The sequence below is a fragment of the Micrasema longulum genome, unplaced genomic scaffold (genome assembly GCF_059751315.1).
Source record: "Micrasema longulum isolate JH-2025_06_02 unplaced genomic scaffold, ASM5975131v1 h1tg000499l, whole genome shotgun sequence".
Classification (NCBI taxonomy): Eukaryota; Metazoa; Arthropoda; class Insecta; order Trichoptera; family Brachycentridae; genus Micrasema; species Micrasema longulum.
The window spans coordinates 266,918-278,587 of NW_028277696.1; the positions used below are offsets into that span (position 1 = coordinate 266,918).

Sequence of the window (11,670 nt, forward strand, 5' to 3'; positions counted from 1 at the left end):
TATGGAACTCTTCCAGTATCGATGCATTTCTTAAGGCTGTCCAAGGCACACTCAGCAGCCTTCTCCGACACCACATCTCGAATGCATCTATCCTCTCTTCCTCTCATAGGCAACGCATTGTCCACGTTGCAGCCCCATATAGTAAAACGGAGAATACCAGGGCTTCCATCAACCGTTCTTTTGTGTTTATTGATGTACCTTGATTTCCCTAAATCTTCTCCGTTTCATTCATTGCTTTTTTGGCCATTTGAATCCTGCAACCAATCTCAGGTCTGCAACTGCCGTTGTTGGAAATAAGCGAACCGAGGTACACAAAGTCATCTATCAGTTCAAGGTCTTGCATCTGCCTTGTCCTCAGGAGACTGTACATAATGTTACCCTTATAACATCAACCCTGATGATGGACGCTGTAATGCGATCCGAAACGTCAGAAAGCAGTACGAATGACACATGACATAATAACCTAGACTCAAAACAGAAAAACTCGTGCTTCTGAACAGCTGTGAAAATCTTAGAAATTTAACCACATAACAATAATCTTGTTGAAATTTTTCAATGAATAAAATATTGTTATATGTTGCTGTATTGTAAATCCTGATTTTATATTATTCTATCTTGTGCAAACAAAACCATTTAATTTTTAATGAAAATAAACTATGTGCTAGTAAATATATAATACATATTTTCATGTTGGTAACTATCTAGTTATTCGCTTTCTATAATTATTATTTCTGAGTAAATTTGTCTAGTTTTCTATGAAAATAAAGTACATATTTATTCAACTTACTGACATTTTGTTTCATTTTTATTTACTAATTCTTGTTAGAAGAGTTGCTCGCGAATGAATTACAAATCACAATAAAAAAATACTAAAGCTATCATCATCATCAAGTGGTGCATATTATGGCACTGCTTTGGATCATTACATGCAGCGATCTCGATCATCTCTCACGTGAAGGCAGGGTGATCAGTCTTGCGCTTCAGTTGCAAGTCTGGGGATAGTGAAATATCACAATGTAAGACCGCCTTATAAACTCGCCCTCCTAGAAATCGAACCCAGGACCTTTAAAACTTTCCATGTACCATTCCTTCCTGTCGACCTTCGTTACATTCTAACCTACAAAGCAGGGGTGAATAATAAAGTATAGATTAAACATTTGTGTTAATTATTTATTTTAACAAAATTGTCCACCTTAACAAAATTTCAAAAGTTTAAGCATAAAACATGTATTGCAACATAGCCCAACATAATATCGCAGTACGGAATATGATCCCTAAATGGTATTGTTTTTGGGTAATTGAAAGCATGTGTTTTAAAGGCAGATTGAAGATGTTACCGTTACTACAAAAAGCTATAAATATCATCAATAATAAACTCTTTTCTATTTATCAATACATAAAATGAATTTTTAAATTAACAATTTGTTACAGTTCAATTTTCACTGTCACAGATTTCCAAGTAACGTTTCACTCACATTTACATTACTATAAGAATATACTTTGGCTGCAGAATATCATTTTCAAAACTAAATTTAGTATAATCATATCAGAAATATGTACAAGTTGTAAGGTGTGTCAAACCTGTGTAAAACAGTATAATACATTATGTAACACTACTAATTAGTTTAGTAACAAAATTTGATTATAAGTAAAACCTTTTAAATAAATGACTGGAAGAATATAAAATGAGCCTTGTCAGTAGACAAAATCTACAGTATTTTACAAATGTTTTACAATTTTTATAAATCAAACATTTAAAGTACAAAATGCACATTTTAAAAGTGATTTACAATTTCAAAAACTTGCGGGTGGTAATAAACATAATTTGCTAAAATCCAATTAAATGTACTTATTTATTTAATTTCATTGCCAATTTTGCAGCCATTTCTCAACAATTTCAATAAAATTAAAATCACCCATAAAAGTTACATCCCTTACTATTCTAAAAAAAGGAAAAAGTATTCATCCTATTATCTGTTGCACTGCCCAGAATGTGCTAACCTAACAAAAAATCTCCAGTGACTACAGTCGTGAAAAATAATTATATAAAACTGTAATCGAGAATACATTTTTTCTATTATTTACAGTTCAATAATATTTTTCAAATACTCCATGTGACATTTAATTTTGTACATGTGTCGTGAAAATAATCACGCATAGACGGATTTCTTTATTGTAAGTTAAATCAATGTCGCCAATCGCATATCAATTTTCTCAACCCTCCCTCCATTGCTGCCAACTTATGGGATGTGCAATCAACGAAGTAAACTATTTCTACCAATTTTTCACATTACATTTTCAATAAAATGATTATTTTAAAGTATATTGCCTCTTCGTAGCAGTAGCACGCTGTAATATTCCTGGAAGGAAATTTGTACTTGCGGGTGCATCGATAAAGCAATATTTGTAAATCTATCAACAGTATATTAAAAAATTTAAGGCATAAGTGAATCAGCATTGATGTTTGTACATTACAATATTAATAAATAATCCTATTATATATTTTCAATAAACTTTACGGAAAATTATTTTCATCGGGTTATTCTGTCTTAGTCTTAAATAAAGATGTACAGATTCGTGAATCTTTTTTGTCAGTCAATAGATTTTCATCTTACAGATTAAAGAGCTGAAATTTAAAATTTGGTGGAAAAACAACTACATCATTATGTCTGAGAAGTGACATTGTTTGTGATAACTCTCGGAATTTTCAGTGACCATTTTTCAAGCGATAATAATAAAAGTAAAAATGACGCACCAATTTAGCTATCAAGAATAACGATTGCTTTTCCAATTCCGATTAATTTGTCTTTATATTGTCATATCGGAAGTACAAATGGATCGCGTAACAATAGTCCTAAGGGGAGAAAGCTAATCCCAAATTTTACTAAGAGGACTAATAAATGGCCAAATGTACATAAGCTTTAAAATAATACTATAACAATGGTAACAAGACTAATCTGTACACGATCCTCACAGAGTCGGCGTTAAACAACGGAGTGATGTTTCTAGTCATATTGGCTTGTAGAGTAAAGTTGTCACATATTTTTTTCTATATCTATGAGTGGCTGATAGGACCATCACACCGTCTTTAATTGATAAGGCATATAGGTGATTTAACATTACGTGATTTGGTTCTGGAAGCAATGTCGGCTCGCACTGAAATAAACACAATCAAATAAAAACAAATACAATAAAATGCAATATGAAATAAAAGTACAATATAATATTTATATATGGCTCCAATAATGGCAGAAGTGTCTCCTATACATAGTGGATATGTGCTACAACATAGATTTCGATTAACTCAGAAAAACAATATTCTTTAACTATTCTCTACAGAAATAAATCCATTTTAATCCAAGAATTAATGTAGTCAGAACCTAGTTTCTATTTCTCCATTTTTATTGATGATTTCAATTAAAGAGTTTTTAAAAAAGAAATTGACAAGTTTTTGCTGTTATTTTTTTAAAGGAATATGGAAGTCTAATTTCGACATGTTGCTTAAAACAGCTGATTGTAAAACAATATTTTGAGTGTGTCCAAATGTTTCTGTACAATTTCTGGATTTTACCCCCAAGGAAAATTATCAAATTTAATATACTGTTATGTTCAAATATGATCCGGAATTTTTAATTTAAAAGAACCGCGCTCAAAATATTGGTAATTTTTTTCTTCTTAAGGTCGGTTGGACTGTCATAGGTGTTAATTTTTACCATGATCTGTCATGTAGTTTGTTTATGGCAGCAGTGTAAACAAAAATATTGTTACAATAAAATATACATCAAGTTGTAACAGACTAATTATTTAGCTTATCTTGATTAGTCTTTCTCTATGATTATTTACAATTAGCTGCACAAGTGATCGCCATAAAAGCTGTTGTCTGTTTTTAGTTTAAGGTTATTAGCGCTACATTAAATTCTTTTAAGATTAGATTAGAAGTTGTAAAATTATTCAACTGATAATGTGATAAAATAATACAACTTACTGATAATGGAGTATCTTTATTTAGGATGACTTGTAACAAATGGGGAGGGAGAATGGGAGGACCAGACACTTTGTCCCAAGGTTTACTTTGAGGAATTTCCTGCAATCAAATGAAAATTCATTATTACAACATTCATAATAAATTATACAATTAAATATGGCACAGTGAAAATATTGCATGAACATACGCATTGAAACATTGTTTCCGTGTTGTTTCCTAATAATATAATATTACAACTCAAAATCGTACAGTCTTAAATTTTCGTTAAACTTCAAGGATATATTTTCCGAATTATTATTCAAAATACTTTTATGAAGACTTGAAATTCATTTGCCAGGTATATACAAATTTTTCAAATCTCTCTATATGCATTATTTACTCAAAACTGTCATCTTTTTAGTTGCAATAGTCTTATGTTAAGAGTGCAATATGTTTATCAAAAAATATATAAGGAAATGCCATTATTGATAACATGAAATATTGGGTGACTTTCAATAGCTCATATTAAAATCAGACTGAAACTAGGTCATAATTCTGTCACCATTAATCTGCTTAGTATTAAGGGTTTTAATGTCATCGAAGAGGCGTGGAAAACGTCCATTGAAAACATCCATGAGAAAAACAACATCACATGAACAAACCGCTGTGAAGTTTTTTGTGTTAACCAGAACTCAACTTAAACTAATAAAAGGTACACAACTCACTGTACACAACTTTTGTAGGATCAATGCAGGCAGTGATAATTTTACCTTAATTACAATTTAAAGGTCAGGTTCTATAGCACCATCTCGGATTTTTTTTTCCAGAAATAAAATCATTATTTGAATGGACCATCACTACAGTACAGAAGTAACAATAATTGTAACTGGAGATCTGAACATTCATTTTGACCGTGAAACTGATTCAGAATCTACTAATTTAACGCATTTTTAAGTGATTTTGATTGTTCACAAGAACACCCCTACACATGATGCGAAAGGTACACTTGATGTTATAATGCGATGAAAATGTGATCAAAAGATCACAGTCTCGCGTAATAAACGCGCTACCGCTATAGAGCCACTTATATGGACCAAAATCATTCTAGGATTATCAATCACAAAGTTATTATTAAGTGAAGACAAAATATTTTTTTAAACTTAAATTATAAATTTTATGTTAAAATTACATTTATATTCATATAGTCACTTTATAAAACGCCCTTGAGAATATTACGAAGATGGTGCTATAATATATGATTATATTATTTTTTTCCCCTGCTGAAGGTGCATTTTTAATATTAACCCCTTAAATATTAAAAATGCACCTTCTCTAGCCTCCTTAAAGAAACGCTTGAAACATTATTATATATTACCAGAATTCTTATTTTTCTCAAATTTATTTTTTTTATCCCTTTTTCTTTCCTTGGTTCCTCTTTCTCTCTCCTTTCAAACTCATTATCAGATCCCACATTTTCCTCATCATTTAATACGTATAACATAATGTACTTTTTAAAAAATAAAAAAAGAATAATATTAATATGTGCAAGCCTTATTTCCCAATTAAAAAATAGCTGTTATTTTTAATTAATTAGGTTTTTTTTTTTACAGAGAAATACTCGAGTTCTTATTATTTACTCAAATATTTCAATTTTCAGACCAATTCCTATAAGTCGTAAATAACTTGTGCTGGAAAAATGGAAATCGAGTTGTGGTAAGGTGGGATTTGAACCTCGTACCTTTGGCCCGTGAGTCCGCAATACTACCACTGGACCACAACCCGGTTCTATATTTGTTATACAACAGGTTTAATATTTTATTTTGACATAGGTATGTATCTATTAATATATATTTATGGTTTTTAGTACAAAATTTTGACCAATCTCTTCTTTTGACCAGTCTTTTTTTTGGTTGGCTGGAAGATATTGCTTTTAGCAATAAGTCCGCCAAAGTACTTATTCTTTGTACTTGAAGTTTAAAATAAATAAAGAAATTATGTTTTATAAAATATTAGGTTATTATTTGGAAAACATGAAAGATAATAAAACAAATTGACAATTGAATGCTTTAAAATAAAGTTACGAGAGAATTTATGGCATAACTCCAGCACAGAAGAGTTATAAATTAAAAAATTTAATTTGTATCAAAATACCACCGTGTTTAATATAAAAATAGATAAGTTTGATCAAATTGCTTTCGAAGGATTTTCAAAAATCAATTTCATATTTGGTACCAAGCAAACACCTTAATATTAAATGAGTTAATCAGTTTCCAGAGTTACGCAAAATGTGGTAATTTTTAACCCAGAATGGTCTTGTGCATGGTGTCACAATTTAAAATAAGTGTGAATTTCCTACGAATATAAGGTGGAATTAATAAATAAAATGATTGATTACCTGCGAGTACTCCCTTTGTGTGTGAGCGTGAACACTCTCACTATCTGTGGCTAGTGCTTGGAATACTTCAAAATCAGTATTCTTCACAGAAACTAAGTTATTTTTAGAGCCCATTCCATTGTCAATCAATTTCTGAAAAGTATAAATTTATAGAAATAAAAAATAACATAAAACAACAGTATTCAGCTTATTACTTCACCGCTGATGAAAATACAGGAGTGTCTTAAAACCGAGGGTATGTAGCAATGAGGAAGAAACTAAGCCAATTTTTTTTTACGTATCATATTATCAGCACTATGATTTTTTGGGTTTTGAAATTACTCCGCATGTGACGTCACATGTTCTTTTTGGTGATTTCTGCTGACCGGTGAATTGGCTTCCCATAAACCATGAATCAATCACAACACTATCATTGGTTGATTCGGAAGAACTTGTGATGTAGTTTATTTTTATTAATTTTTCATACGTTTTTGAGAAACTTCACCATACAGATAAATGCTCTAATTTTTACTGTGTGAAAGAAAACATTTTTTATCAATATCTTCATTGTGAAATATTAGTCTTAAAACCGAAAAGTTTTTTTACAGGAGATTATAATAATATCATGTCTTAAGGTAAATCCTGGGAAGAGACTGCCATAAAAGCCAATAAATGCCTATAATGACCGGCGGATGATCCATCAATTTGATGTTTTGAATGCTCAAAAATTCACTTGTTTGAGCTGATGTGTGACAGCTTGCATTGTCGTGGTGGAGAATGATTTGTCTTCTGCAATTGGTTTCCCTTATTTTTCCGAACACTTCTGGCAAACGAATGGTGGTGTACCATTCAGAATTGACCGTTCTACATTGCTCTAATGGAATGGCGGCGACATGTCCAGTTATTCCGAAAAAACAGGAGACCATTTGCTTTGAAGTCCTTCGTGCGCAATCAACTTTTGTTGGATTTGGCTCGTCTTGAAAGACCCATACAGTCGATTGTTTAGTTTCGGGTTCATATGCATAGATTCATGATTCGTCGCCTGTCACGATCTTATAGACGTCTTTTAAAGCACCGCGATTGAATTTTTAAACATTTGTTTGCACCAATCGACACAAGCCTTTTTTTGAGCGATTATCAAATTATGCATCCAATGCGAACAAATTTTTTTGATGACCAAATGTTCATGCAATATTGAATGTATGCGAGTGGAACTAATGCCCAAGAATGCCTCAATCTCACGGTATGTCACATGATGATCTTGCAATATCAGTTCACGCAAAGCATCAGTTTTTTCTGGCACAACAGCCGATTTTGGATGACCTTCACGAAATTCGTCCTGTAACGAAGTGCGACCACGATTGAATTCAGAAAAGTAGCGAAACACGGTGGCTCGAGATGGTGTTTCATCACCAAAAGTCGCAGCGAGTTGATTGGCACACTGTTGTTGGTTTAATCCACGTCAAAAGTCATAGAAAATCATTGCACGAAAATGTTCATGATTTAGTTAAATTAAAAAAAAAAAAAATTAAGTATCTGTAAACAACACAAATATCACTCGTATGACAAAACGTTCTGAGTATGTTTACAGATTTAACATATTTAACATATTCACACTGGTGTTGACATATCTCAAAACTTAAGTAGCAACCCTCATAGAATATGTTTTTATGCGCCAACATTTATTTCCTAAAATTTTTAATGGATCTAGTCAAAGATTGAATAGTTTACTTCCAGACTCGGGCAAAGACACTCATTTTTCATAGCTTCAGAACTGTTTGATGCATTGTTTTATAAGGACAAAATGATAGAGATGAATTATTTGACTTTGTTTTGATTTAAATTTTGGTTGAAATTATGGATGAAAAAAGAAGATTAGACTTTATTATTATTTTCACACTTTTATCGTCAAAAGAATTGTTTTCTAATATTAGCTCTTATTTAATTTTTTTGATATCTATCGTATTAGTTAATAAAATGTATACCCACACACAGGCCATGCCTTTGTGGGATATTTTTTTGTGTTTTTGCAATAGTGTATTTTGAATTTGTAACTTATGTATACCTATTGTAAAATGCAAAAAAATAATAATAAATAAAAAAAATAAGCTTTTTCCAGGAGACAGAAAAAACTCTTCTTAAAATCAAATCTAACACATTATTTACACCAATATGCGGCACAGTTCTTTTTCAGAAATTTTACCTCCCATTGGTCCCACGCATATCGTATGATTAGGGAACATTCAATAAGAGTTGTTATAGATTGCCTATTATGAAAATATCATTTTGTCGAAATTGTAGATTGGTGGTAATGCACTCCGACTGACGATATAAAATATACATATTATGTAGATATACCTTTTGAGTTTTTTGGTTTACATAATTTGATGAATACAAAAATATATTATTGGATGTGTTTTGATTATTTACTATTGCGTAAATCTTATCGTCGTACCTTTGTGAGGCAACATGCGCTATTTATTTTTATACAATGTGAAATATATGATGAATTAATTCAACTTACAAGCGAAGGATCGTGCTTCCATTCTCCATCAACACAAAATTTATATTGATGCTCTCCTTCGGGAAGATCTATTATAGTCACAAAATCACCGTGGGACTTCACCATAGGTAACGTCTTCCAATCTGTGAATGTTCCACTTATAAAAACCTGTTGACAGATAATATAAAACGAGTTTACAGCCAGAGTACAGAAAACATCACCAGCAGATAATTTGTCACCAGTGTATTCACCTTATCACGCAATAGTACTTATTTATGTAAATAGAAAAATCTACAAATCTTTCCATGTATAGTCTATTCACTTATGAAAAAAATTACGTGATTTTACGAAATATAATGTAAATATAAATTAACGGCAAACCTCATTTTATCGACGCTTAAAATTTACAAATTGCATTTAGAAATAATTTAATCCTATAGCGAATTTTAAATATCCAAAGACTTATCAAATATGTTACATAGAGAGAGAGAGAACATTCGATTGAAAACCAAAAAAAGCACTATCATAATTAAATTTGATTCATCTATTGCAATTTTAAAACAGTACCTTTTTAAATTAAGTACTCTTTTTGCAGCAAAATAGATTAATCGCAGAGGAGAATTTCAACACACAGCACCTAGGCTTGTGAAAAGTTAAATTGAATTATTGCAAACTTACTGCGATTCCAACCCACAACCCCCGTGCGTGAGACAAGAGTTTTAGTCACTATACTATAGACTTCAGTAAGCTTACATGCCCGAGGACCTTGTGCTGGAAGTTGGTTTAAATTTTGAACTAATCATTTGTTCAGCCATTAAAATAAAACCTTCACATTACTGACCGAAGCATTTACAACATAAAACTTACTGCCAAAAGCTATAGTTGTCTGTTTTGCAGACAATAAGGGGTACTTAATTTTTTTTGCTTAATTTTAAGGACCGAATATATTTCAAAAAAAGTAGTGACAGTTGTACTTCATTATTGGTTTTTAATCGCCGAATTATCAATTCATGAAATGCGAATAAATTACACGTAGACGAGTCAGTAGCATTTACCTGTTTTCCACCGCCTTCCCACTTGAAGACAGTCGGAAGAACCTTCCTATTATCAGGAATTTTAGTGCCTTCAGAAACAGTGTTAGATCTTGGCCTTTGCCTGTTCGTCGTAAACTCCATATCATCCTTTGATATAGTTTTACTATAGTACGAGTCATCATCATCTGTTGATTTATCATCTTCTCGGAGCGAGGTTCTTCTAACTTTAGGTTGAATCTTTTTATCAAAAACAAAAGCCTCTCCCTCCTTCAGTGGGGATGGCGGGGCAGCATCCAACGAGGTAGACTTCAGCCTTTCTCGGGGAGGGTTAATTCCAGCATTACCCATATTTTAATTTCAAACAAACACAACTACGAGTCAATGCATTAGAAATTAAATAAAATATTTTTTATATCCCCGAGAGTGCCATTTCCCCTCATGTCAACTGATGTCAACAGATTTTCTTTATTTCTATTTCAATTTTCTATGCCACAAAAACATTACCAGAAGTAAATATTTATTCCGCTTACATTTTAAGGTCGCTATATTAGTCATCATCATCGCCAGCCATCACTCGCCCAAGTAAAGTTGAACACAGGCTTCCCACGGAACTTTCTTCTCGATCTCTATATTCTCTGTTCGTGGCTACTTTGTATTTGTTCCATTGATGCCGTATTGTCCTGCCACCCTCTTAATATCGCAAAAACTCAGTGTAACATAACGAGCAATAGAGAGGAGAATGTTTAATATTATTTTGCGGGACAGAAAACGGAAAGAATCGATTAGATAAAAAAAGGGTTACAAACGTAGCATACAAAACAGTCCCGTGGAACTGGGCTGGCTATATTATTTGAACTACATATGATAGATGGATCAAGCAGACTTTGGAATGGCGAATGGCGACAGAGTACCGGCCACAGAAATCCAGGCAGGCCACAAGTATCGGTTTATTTTAGAGATCAAATACAAATATTTCATTTCTACCCGAAACCAAAACAAAATTATGGCTTCGAGATGCCAGCCCAGGGAGTGTGAAGTATGAAATATTGCAGTAACACACATTTAAAAATTTCAGCTGAAAAATAATACTTTTGACCGTTTTTTTCGGCTTCAACTTTTTCCGGCTTCAACTTTTTCCGGCTTAGGTCGAAAATCACCAGAATCTGAATCTGCGACTGAAACGTGTTTTTTGCAGAAACCATAACTGAAATTTTAATCAGGTACTTTTTTATATAATGTTAATTTCAACAATATTTTGAGTTTGTCCAAATTTTTGTAGACAAGGATTGGATTCAACTCCCTAGGAAGCTGTTTATATTAACATATTACAACAGAGATGAAGAACATTTAAGATAAGGAAATATAGAAGTCTAGGCATCTACAGGGCTTATGACCTGTCGATGGCTGGTTTAAGTGGCCACTTTACACACTGTGTAATATTCCCCATTCTACCTATATTCGAACATCTATATTCCTTCAGTTCTTTCATCTGTTGGTGTTTGTGAAGTTAAATTGATAAATTTTTGTTGTTGATAAATCCACCTGGTCCATGAAGAAGTAAAGAAATTGAAAAAATAATATTTTCAGGCGTTGCCTAGTATGTAGGTGAAATAATTCAATTAGATGAATCTCACCCGCATAAATAAAGGTTTCAGCTCTTTAACTTCACAAACGTCAACAGATGAAAGAACTGAAGGAATATAGATGTTCGAATGTTGGCAGAATGTTGAATGTTACACAGTGTGTAAAGTGGCCACTTAAACCAGCCATTGACAAGTCATAAGCCCTGTAGATA

At 32.2% G+C, this 11,670-nt stretch overlaps 1 protein-coding gene across 1 annotated transcript; it reads right to left on the reverse strand.

Moving 5' to 3' along the window:
• Nucleotides 1-1,156: 1,156 nt before the first annotated feature.
• Nucleotides 1,157-10,348, reverse strand: alc (5'-AMP-activated protein kinase subunit beta-1). Its single transcript, XM_088227335.1, has 5 exons — nt 9,897-10,348; nt 8,863-9,009; nt 6,360-6,491; nt 3,986-4,084; nt 1,157-3,156 (listed from the first exon to the last, which is right to left on the reverse strand). Exons 1-5 carry the CDS (start codon nt 10,221-10,223, stop codon nt 3,010-3,012), a joined length of 852 nt encoding a protein of 283 aa, XP_088083461.1. The 5' UTR covers nt 10,224-10,348; the 3' UTR covers nt 1,157-3,009.
• Nucleotides 10,349-11,670: the final 1,322 nt, after the last annotated feature.